This window comes from Notolabrus celidotus, chromosome 13 (genome assembly GCF_009762535.1).
Source record: "Notolabrus celidotus isolate fNotCel1 chromosome 13, fNotCel1.pri, whole genome shotgun sequence".
NCBI classification, from domain to species: Eukaryota; Metazoa; Chordata; class Actinopteri; order Labriformes; family Labridae; genus Notolabrus; species Notolabrus celidotus.
The window spans coordinates 33,238,460-33,249,649 of NC_048284.1; the positions used below are offsets into that span (position 1 = coordinate 33,238,460).

General features: G+C 45.5%; 1 protein-coding gene and 1 long non-coding RNA gene across 2 annotated transcripts; both read right to left on the reverse strand.

The window, feature by feature from the left end:
• Positions 1-250: 250 nt before the first annotated feature.
• Positions 251-4,414, reverse strand: LOC117824633. Its single transcript, XM_034700167.1, has 7 exons — positions 4,308-4,414; positions 3,799-4,013; positions 3,531-3,573; positions 3,274-3,447; positions 3,008-3,181; positions 976-1,022; positions 251-851 (listed from the first exon to the last, which is right to left on the reverse strand). The coding sequence occupies exons 1-7, from the start codon at positions 4,412-4,414 to the stop codon at positions 319-321; spliced, it is 1,293 nt and encodes a 430-aa protein (XP_034556058.1). The 3' UTR covers positions 251-318.
• Positions 4,415-6,395: 1,981 nt separating this feature from the next.
• Positions 6,396-9,644, reverse strand: LOC117824153. Its single transcript, XR_004633537.1, has 3 exons — positions 9,532-9,644; positions 9,034-9,153; positions 6,396-6,426 (listed from the first exon to the last, which is right to left on the reverse strand). It is a non-coding gene; the product is annotated as an uncharacterized LOC117824153 (long non-coding RNA).
• Positions 9,645-11,190: the final 1,546 nt, after the last annotated feature.

Sequence of the window (11,190 nt, forward strand, 5' to 3'; positions counted from 1 at the left end):
TGATCATCAGGGATCAATACATTCATTTCTCCACTCTTCTATTTATTGAAACATGAAACAAGTCTGAGTGAGGCCTGATGTTTTCACCAGAGAGAGGTCAAGAAGTTCAGTGAGCCAGGTTTCCATTGAGTCCTGCTCTTTATTATATATATATATATTTACAGACATTCATACTGTACTGCTGAGACATGATTAGCTGAAGTGTGTGTGTGTGTGTGTGTGTGTGTGTGTGTGTGTGTGTGTGTGTGTGTGTGTGTGTGTGTGTGTGTGTGTGTGTGTGTGTGTGTGTGTGTGTGGAGGAGGAGGAGACTCTCCCTGCTACACAGAACACACACACACTGAGGAACCAGAAGACAACCTAAACCCAGGATACAGAGGTTCAGTGAAGGAGGTGCTGAAGGTGTGGAGGTGGATCAGAGAGTCAGAGGAGACTCTGTAGAAGGACAGAGTGCCAGCAGGACAGTCCACATACACTGCTACTCTGTGAGAGTCAGAGGACGAGGAGAGAGGGAGGACTGTTCTTATGTTATTGTGACGGACAGAGTAATGTTCATCAGAGCAGAGCAGACTCCAGGACTGATCATTATATCCAAACAGACATGCATCGCTGTCTCCTTTCCTTCTGATTCCTCTGTAACTCACTGATATATGAACCAATCCTCTCCACTCGACCTCCCAGTAACAGCAACCAGTCAGACCATCTCTGCACAGCAGCTGATGATAGGAGTCAAATCTGTCTGGATGGTCAGGATATGACTGATCCTCTTCCACACATGTCACCTTCCTGTTGTCTTCAGACAGTCTGAGGTATCTGTGTGCTGTGTTTGAGTCCAGAGTGAGTTCACAGACATCTGATGGAGAGACAAAGACACAACACAGCAGCAGTTTATCATCAGACACACCTGAAGGCTTTATTCTTTGTTAGCTGACAGTCTGCTGTTTGGTCCTCATGAGTCAAACTGATTCCACACTTACACTTCTGCAGTCCAGGTTTTAACCTCTGCTCTCCACCATGGTCCACCCTGGAGGAAGAAACACAGTCAGAGTGATGTTCAGTCCAACATGAGTCCTACCTGCTGTTCAACATGAAGCAGTGTTCCTCAGTTTGTCCCTGTGACAGAGAAACAGGCTGAAACTCATCTGAGCCAGCTGTCTCCATCACTCTGTCTCTTTTTCTGACAGTGTTGAGAAGTCAAAGACTCAAAAAGCAAAGGCTGGCTGGTGATCTTTGGATCCATGAAGTCCAGATTCTGCCTCTCATGTCCTCTTTGAAGACAGCAAAGACGATTCCAGCTGAATCTTTGTTCTGTCACTTTAAAGTAGATACAGTATGTCTATGCTGACAGAGAAGCTTAACATCATTTTAAGAAGACAGGGCAGCTGTAGGTTACCTGATCAATCAGCTGATCATCAAAGATTATCAGTTTGTTGACATTTAGTGAGAGTCTGAGTCGGGCCCAATCACTGCTCTCAAAGAATTAAACAAAACAAGATATTTTTTAGTGAATGAGATGTTTTCTTCTGCACCTTCAATGTTTGAGTTCTTGTTGTCTATTATACACTGCTCAAAAAATAAAGGGAACACTTAGAAATTACAATGTAACTCCAAATCAATCACACTTCTGTTATATCAATCTGTCCAGAAGCAACACTTATTGTGAATCATTTCACCTGCTGTCGTGCAAATGGAACAGACAACAGGTGGAAATGAGAGGCAATTAGCAAGACAACCCCTATAAAGGAAAGGTTCTGCAGGTGGAGGCCACAGACCATTTCCCTGTCCTCATCCTTTCTCCTGGATTTTTGGTCACTTTTGCATTTTACCAGTGCCCTCACCACTAGAGGTAGCATGCGGCGGTGTCTGCAACCCACAGAAGTTGCTCAGGTAGTGCAGCTCATCCAGGGTGGCACATCAATGCACGCTGTGGCAAGAAGGTTTGCTGTGTCTCCCAGCACAGTGTCAAGAGCATGGAGGAGATACCAGGAGACAGGCCAGTACACTAGGAGACATGGAGGGGGCCGTAGGAGGACAACAACCCAGCAGCAGGACCGCTATCTGTTCGTTTGTGCAAGGAGGAACAGGAGGAGCACTGCCAGAGCCTTACAAAATGACCTCCAGCAGGCCACTAATGTGCATGTTTCTGCTCAAACTGTGAGAAACAGACTCCATGAGGGTGGTATGAGGGCCAGACGTCCACAAGTGGGGCATGTGCTCACAGCCCAACACCGTGCATGCCGATTGACATTTGCCAAATAACACCAGGATTGGCAGGTTTGCCATTGGCGCTCATTGTGCTCTTAACGGATGAGAGCAGGTTCACACTGAGCACATGTGACAGACGTGACAGAGTCTGGAGATGCCATTAAGTACCGGGATGAGATCCTCAGACCCATTGTAATGGTGCAGTGGGTCCTGGGTTCCTTCTGATGCATGACAATGCCCGACCTCATGTGGCTGGAGTGTGTCAGCAGTTCCTGCATGATGAAAGCATTGATGTTATGGACTGGCCTGCCCGTTCCCCAGACCTGAATCCAATACAGCACCTCTGGGGCATCATGTCTCGTTCCATCCAGCAACGCCACGTCGCACCACAGACTGTCCAGGAGTTGATTGATACCCTGATCCAGGTCTGGGAGGAGATCCCTAAGGAGAACATCTGTCGTCTCATCAGGAGCATGCCCAGACGTTGTAGGGAGTGTATACAGGCACGTGGAGGCCACACACACTACTGAGCCTCATTTTGAATTGTCTTGAGGAATTTCCACAGAATTTGGATCAGCCTGTGATCTGATTTTCCACTTTGATTTTGAGTATGATTCTGAATCCAGACCTCCATGGGTTAATGATTTTGATTTCAATTGATCAATTTTATGTTATTTGGTTCTCAACACATTCCACTTTGTAGTGAATGAAGATTTTCAACTGGAATATTTCATTAATCGTGATCTAGGATGGGTTGTTAAAGTGTTCCCTTTTTTTTTTTTTTTTTGTTGTTGAGCAATGTACCTCAGTGTATCCAGTCTCCAGAGCGGATCCTCCAGTCCAGTAGACAGAAGATCCACCCCTGAGTCTCCTGGATGATTGTAACTCAGGTCCAGCTCTCTCAGGTGGAAGGGGTTGGAGCTCAGAGCCGAGGCCAGAGAAGCACAGCCTCTCTCTGTGATCAGACATCCTGACAGTCTGGGGTTAGAAAATAAAGAATGCAGTAATTAAAAGTCTACAGATTACTACTATTTCTAAAAACCTGAAGCATAGTGAGCAGGAAATCTGACCTGAGAGTTTCCAGTTTACATTGAGGACTCTTGAGTCCAGCAGACAGCTTCTTCACTCCTGAATCCCGCAGGTGGTTGTTACTCAGGTCCAGCTCTCTCAGACTGGAGGACTGGGAGCTGAGAACTGAGGACAGAGCTTCACAGCTTCTCTTTGACAGGTTACATCCACTCAGCCTGAAGATGATGAGAACAAACAAAGGTTTCAGTTGTCATGAACAGAATGAATTCTATTTCAAATGTCTCACTCATGAACTCACACAGCTTTGTTGGAGGCTTTGATCACTGGCAGCAGCCTCAGAAGAGCCTCCTCTGAAGCAGAGTATTTCTTCAGGTCAAACACGTCCAGATCTTTCTCTGAGGACAGTAAAATGAAGACCAGAGCTGACCACTGAGCAGGAGACAGTTCCTCTGTGGAGAGGGGTCCTGATCTCAGGGACTGTTGGATCTCTTCCACTAGAGAACGGTCCTTCAGTTCATTCAGACAGTGGAACAGGTTGATGCTTCTCTCTGCAGACAGATCCTCACTGATCTTCTTCTTGATGTACTGGACTGTTTCCTGATTAGTCTGTGAGCTACTTCCGGTCTGTGTCAGCAGACCTCTCAGGAGAGTCTGATTGGTCTTCAGTGAAAGACCCAGGAGGAAGCGCAGGAACAAGTCCAGGTGTCCGTTTGGACTCTGTAAGGCCTGGTCCACTGCACTCTGATGGAGACGGTTCAGTTTAGGTTTGTCTCTAAAGATTCTAGAGATTAGGGACGTTGGTTGTTCTTCTGGTTGTTCTTCTTCCATCAGGTTGAGTCCAGACTTGGTGAAGGTCCGATGGACATGAAGAGCAGCCAGATACTCCTGAACACTCTGGTGGATGAAGCAGAACACCTTGTCCTGGTACAGTCCTCTCTCCTCTCTGAAGATCTGTGTGAACACTCCTGAGTACCAAGAGGCTTCCTTGATCTTGATGCCACACTCTGTCAAGTCGGACTCATAGAAGATCAGGTTTCCTTTCTGCAGCTGATCAAAAGCCAGTTTTCCCAGATACTTGATCATCTTCCTGTTCTTTTTATTCCAGGGTGGATCAGTCTCAGATCCTCCATCATACTTGATGCTCTTCAGTTTGGACTGGACCACCAGGAAGTGGATGTACATCTCAGTCAGGGTCCTGGGTAGCCCTCCTCCCTCTCTGGTCTTCAGCACATCCTCCAGAACTGTAGCATTGATCCAGCAGAAGACCGGGATGTGGCACATGATGTGGAGGCTTCGGGATGTCTTGATGTGGGAGATGATTCTGCTGGCCTGCTCCTGGTCTCCAAACCTCTTCGTGAAGTACTCCTCCTTCTGAGAGTCAGTGAACCCTCTGACCTCTGTCACCATGTCAACACACTGAGGAGGGATCTGATTGGCTGCTGCAGGTCGTGTGGTGATCCAGAGACGAGCAGAGGGGAGCAGGTTCCCCCTGATGAGATTTGTCAGCAGCACATCCACTGAGGTGGACTCTGTAACATCAGTCAGGATCTGATTGTTGTGGAAGTCCAGAGGAAGTCGACACTCATCCAGACCGTCAAAGATGAACAGAACCTGGAACTCTTCAAACCTGCAGAGTCCTGCTTCTCTGGTCTGAGTAAAGAAGTGATGAACAAGTTCCACCAAGCTGAACTTTCTCTCTCTCAGCACATTCAGCTCTCTGAAAGTGAAGGGGAATGTGAACTGGATGTCCTGGTGGTCTTTGTCTTCAGCCCAGTCCAGAGTGAACTTCTGTGTTAAGACTGTTTTCCCAATGCCAGCCACTCCCTTTGTCAGCACTGCTCTGATTGGTTGATCTCTTCCAGGTGAGCCTTTAAAGAGGTCTTCTTGTCTGATGGTGGTCTCTGGTCTGTGTGGTGTCCTGGATGCTGCTTCAATCTGTCTGACCTCATGTTCAGCACTGACCTCTCCAGTCCCTCCCTCTGTGATGAAGAGCTCTGTGTAGATCTGGTTCAGAAGGGTTGGGTTTCCTGCTTTAGCGATCCCCTCAAACACACACTGGAACTTCTCCTTCAGGTCAGACTTCAGTTTACGTCTGCACTCTGCAGCAACAGTTCCTGAAAGAACAAAAGAGAAATGTGATGAATGATCTGAAGCTACAATCAGTCTGATGAATTTACACTTTCAGACATCAGGATGGATTTGATTTTCCTCCTCTCTGAAATCTCTTCATCAGCTGTGAACACTTTCTCACAGCTCATAGATGTGATACAAATGTGTGCATCATATTAACAGCAGAGTTGTAAATGTAAACCTCTCCCATGTTGTCTCCATTTCCTCTCTCCATCATGTTAAATGCGTTCAAATCCTCTTACTGCTCTGCAGACAGTCAGCCAGCTCCTCCTGCTTCATTCTCCTCAGGAAGTGCAGAGTGATCTCCAGAAAGGCCTCTCTGCTCCTCCTCTGCTCTTCATCTTCATCCTCCCTCTGACTCTCTAAGCATTCTGGGTAATCTGGACTCAGAGCTCTCTGGATCTTCTTCAGCTCGGTCTTTACAAAACTGATGATGTTCTCCTGGAGCAGCTGGAACAGAACAAAACAGAACATCAGATCATCTGTGACAGACAGAGAGCCTGCTGGTCTGCAGAGTCCAGCTTGGAGACTGGATCATAATGCTGCTTCGGGACTTAGTCTGTGGATGGTCCTGTCTTCTACAAATCAAGTTTCACTGAAATGAACTTCCTGTTGGAGAAATCTCCTGGTGTGCTTTCATCCAGAAAAAGTCTGCAGTGACTTTAGACCTGATGTGTTTATTAGAATGAAGCTGAAAGCAGCAGCTGTCATTAACATGAAGCAAAGTGTTTCTGTTGTTTAGACCTCAAACTGGACTCACTTTGTGAACTCTGCTGCCAAAGTCTGAGTCTGTGTGAGAGCAGCATGACCTCTGACCTCTGACTGTGTGCAGCTCAGAAATGTAAGGCTTCATTCAATCAGTCAAACACTGAGTGTGAAGAGAACTCAGGCAGAGATGATGTTTGCAGTGTGATCAGGAAACAGAAACATCCAAACAGAATGAGTGTGTGCTCTGATTCTCAGGAGGAGCTGTGTTTGTACATTTACTCACCATCAATATGGAGTCCAGCTGTGTTTGATGCTGCTGGGCAGACTGACCAATGGGAGCCTCTGATCTCTGACCTCTGTGGAACAAATATAATATCATGTAGTGTATATAATATAATGACACACAGTGTTGATGTGATAGATTCTATGTCAGGGGTGTGAAACATACAGCCCTTGGGCCAAAACAAGCCCGCCAGAGGCTCCAATCCGTTTCCGTTGCTTAGCGCCGCTTGAGTGTCTGCTTGTTGCAGCAGCTCTCTCTTTGTTGTTCTTTTTTCATATCTGTTTAGTTCTCTTTGTATTTGGAGCCTGTCATGACTTTTAATGACTCATTTGTTGGCCATAGACACCAGGCTGGCTACGTTTGCAGTGGTTTTTTTACTATTTTTGTTCCTATGTGTGTCCTGAGATCCTGTGTGTAACCATGGTAACATACGAGATCAGCTGTTAGCCTCCCGTAGCGTGTTGATGCTAGACGATGCTAAGCGATGCTAAGCCCCATGTTCCCTGCGAGCTGAGGAGAAGGAGGCGGGGACGACGTGCTGGTGTTGAGGTGCAAGCTAGAAGGGACGGCGTCGACCTGTCCTTCCACTCACCGTTATGGGGACTGTGGGATCTGTCTACGATGAGGTGGACCAGCTAACCCAGCACCAGAGTAGCATCATGCTAACAGAGCTAACACCGGACACGAACGCCACATTGGAAGGATTTCACCTGCTGTGGGCGGACAGGATACAGGAGAGCCAGACTGAACTAAGTGGTGAAGAAGGCCAGCACAGTCCTGGACCCTGTGGAGGTGGTGGCTGACAGGAGGATTATGACCAAGCTGTCGTCTCTGATGAACATTTCTTTTCTATATATATTCTTGTTGAAATTCTTGTACTGTACACCTTCTTGTTTGCTGCTGTAACTCCATTAATTTCCCCGTTGTGGGACGAATAAAGGAGTATTTTATCTTGATCCAACCCACAGGATGTCTCCGCAAAGTGAAAAAATTACAGAGGGGGTCGCAAAAATCATAGTGCTGAGGGAGCAATATTTGTAAACTTGTCACAGCAGGAGCTGTGGATCCACAATCTCCGAAAGGAGCCACATATTGTGTGCATTCTTACCAAACATGTGCATGCGTCACAGGTGTGCTCCGTCACTACTAGCACTACTCCCCTGCATACAACACTGTCCAGCAAGCAAACTGTTCGCGCAGGAGCTGACGGGTCCACAATAGTCAAGTTTACCTTCTTCTAGGGATGTAAATTTCAAGTAATTTCCATTATCGATCTTTGGAAATGTTAACGATCAATTATTGATTAATCATTAAAGAAATGTAAATGTTTTCCATCAAAAATAATGCCAAATGCGTTTTTTTCCCTGAATCAAATTCTCCTTCATGACACAATGTTTATAACTGACAGTATTGAATATCTACGGATCATACTGAGGTGTTCAAAATGTTAAACACGCTGAATATCAACGTGTGGAGCAGGCTCATAATCTCTGTGGACATACAGTCATTAAAAGTGAAGGCTCAGACTTCAACAAGAGAACTGAACAGAAACATATTTCAGACTCACAGTGTCCACTTTTGTGTCTACTCGTTCTTATTGAGAAGAATAAGCATGTGTAGGTGGTCAGGTGTCAGCCGGGAGCACAACCGGGTCATACTCAGTCCGGGGCGGAGAAAGAAAGCGCTCATGGAGACCTGTCACTCAGCCGCAGCCCCCAGCTGAGCGTCTCTGCTGTGAGCAACACCTTCAGTCAGCTGATTCACTGAAACATGCTTTAAACTTCAAACTCCTCCCTGATAGCTGAACCAAATATAAGACCACATGATGTTTGTTCACCGTGATAGAAAATCAAAACAAAAAAATGTGTTCAAGTTCTTAACAATCAATCAATCAATACTTGATTAATCGATAACATCCCAACCTTCTTCATTATTAAGGCTGATTTATACTTCTGTGTCTCCCCTACACAGCAGGGGCTGACGCAGACATGAGCCCCACATACTTGTGCGTTGATGTGTTCGTGTCACGCAGCAATTCTCCTCGGAAACGCTTGAGGGCAGTGTGGCCTCTCTGATAGCCGGTCGCCTGCTTCCGGTGCCGCTACGATCTCTGTTTACTTTTCCACAGAGATTCAGAGCGTGTTCTGTTAATCTACAGCTGATACATGTTGCTGTTTATCATACACATAATAAAAGAATATAATATTTGGCCCCTCTTTGAGACTCATTATGGTGAAAAATACAACAGCTGTTTTTGTAGAAAGGTAGTTCATGTAATGTGATCATTTACAGAATGTACTTGTACTTTTTTGCACTAAAACTAAGGGAAACATTTTGAGTTGTCCTTCTCTATAAGTTATAATGCTGTAATTTTACTGGTCCGGCCCACTTCAGATCAACTTGGGCTGTATGTGACCCCTGAACTGAAATTAGTTTGACAGCGCTGTTTTCTATGTAGTGGATCCTGGTAGAAACACTGCTGGATCCTCCTACAAACACAGGACACACATGAAGATACTACATGCTGAGTACAGTTCTTTCTGCCTCCAGTCTTGTTTACTGCTGTTGATCCTGATAGAAACACAACCAGTGACTAATGTTCACCTTCACAGAGAAAACACCAACCACAGTTACAAAGGTTTCACACACAACAACAGGAAGTTCACTTTGAGAGTCTTACCTTTCATCAGCACTCATCTCTACAGATTTGAAGTCATCGAATCGACACAAAGACCCGCCCCTCTTTAAGGACACACAGCTGGGTCCAGGTCCAGGAGAGTCTGGTCTCTGATGTTGGATTCTGACGGAATCACAAACACTGATGAACAAACATGAACTCTGAAAATCTTCCAGGTTTTAGTGCTGCTGAAATTTACTACAAACTTTTCAGATGTTTGATTCTGATAAAAACTCTGTGATCGATTATTACTTTGGACCATCAGACTGACACACATCTTTGAAGTCATTAGGTAGATCCTTAGACCAATCACTCTTTAAGGACACACAGCTGGGTCCAGGTCCAGGAGAGTCTGGTCTCTGATGTTGGACTCTGACAGAATCAAAAACACTGATGAACAAACATGAACTCTGAAAATCTTCCAGGTTTGAGTGCTGCTGAAATTTACTACAAACTTTTCTAATGTTTGATTCTGATAAAAACTCTGTGATCGATTATTACTTTGGACCATCAGACTGACGTCCATCTTTGAAGACATTAGGCAGATCCTTAGACCAACCACTCTTTAAGGACACACAGCTGGGTCCAGGTCCTGGTCCAGCAGAATCTGGTCCATGCTGCTGATCTAGCCTGCAACACACACACACACACACACACACACACACACACACACACACACACACACACACACACACACACACACACACACACACACACACACACACACACACACAGTGAGTGCTGAGCTCTGACATGAAGCAGAGTCATGGACAGGTAGAGATCCTCATCTCACCTCAGAGCTTCATGTTCCCCACACAGAGTGCTTTTAGAGGGAGGGGCTCCCTCCTCTCCCTCCCCACACTGATTCATAGCAGAGCCTCCACCTTCACACAAACACATCAAACATGTTCATCATTACAACAAGCTTTACACCACAGGACACACACTGCTCTCTGACACAGTGTCATTCCTGCTTCTACCACCAGATGGAGCCACATTCATTATCTTCCTTTATTACCCGGCTCTCTTACTGACTTCAGGCTGTGTACAGTGCTTGATTCTGATTGGTCAAAACCCTTTAATAAATCATTTAAATCACTAAAATCATCTTTAATCAATGTTTTTAACATTAATGTTTATATCTTAAGTTAGCAGTCCATAATAAGCCGGATAATGTTTGGGTGGACACTTGTCTTGTCTCACTCTGTTGGTATTCTATTTCCCATAACCACCTGCTCACCATACATTATCCTTCACTTAATAAAGCTTTCTGTCTTGTTGACTACAGAGCTCATCTGGATCCATTTAGAGTTCAGTTCAACATGAAGACATGAGAAAACTTTTAGTTTGATGTTTGTTAGAATGAAGAAAGTACTCACCAGGTGAATTCAGACCCACTTCCTGCTTCCCCTGTAGAAGGACCACAGAGAGAGAGACTGTGGTGGAAGAACTTTGTCTTGTTAATAAAATACCTTTACAAACAGATCAGAGCAGACAGAGTACAGAGTCTTTTCTCTGCTGACTGACAAAAAGAAACTGTATCTGCTTGTTACATCCTCTTTGTGGATTCCTAAGCTACGTGCTCTCTTCACTGTTCCTCTTTTAGTGGCAGAAGAGAGCTGACAGCACCTTGTCACACATCCTGTTTTCCGGGATGAGTGACGTGACATGACGTGACATGTTTTCCAGCAAATAGGATTAAACATTAAACACATTTACAGTAACTGTCCATCACAACACTCTGCAGCTGCTCCTCCTTCATCAGTTCATCATCATCACTCCAAGGACGCTGTCACGCTCTCACCACTGAACAGTCAAAGTCTAGAAACATGAGCAGGACATGAATTCACTCAGACCTACAACCAGAAAGCAGAGTCCAACTCCAACCACAGACAGCAGGAACCTGCAGAGACTTACTGTCAGGACATGAATTCACTCAGACCTACAACCAGACAGCAGAGTCCAACTCCAACCACAGACAGCAGGAACCTGCAGAGACTTACTGTCAGGACATGAATTCACTCAGACCTACAACCAGACAGCAGAGTCCAACTCCAACCACAGACAGCAGGAACCTGCAGAGACTTACTGTCAGCACATGAGTGAGAAAGCTCAGAGTCATGCAGGGTAACATCTGATTTCACTGCTACTCATACTGTC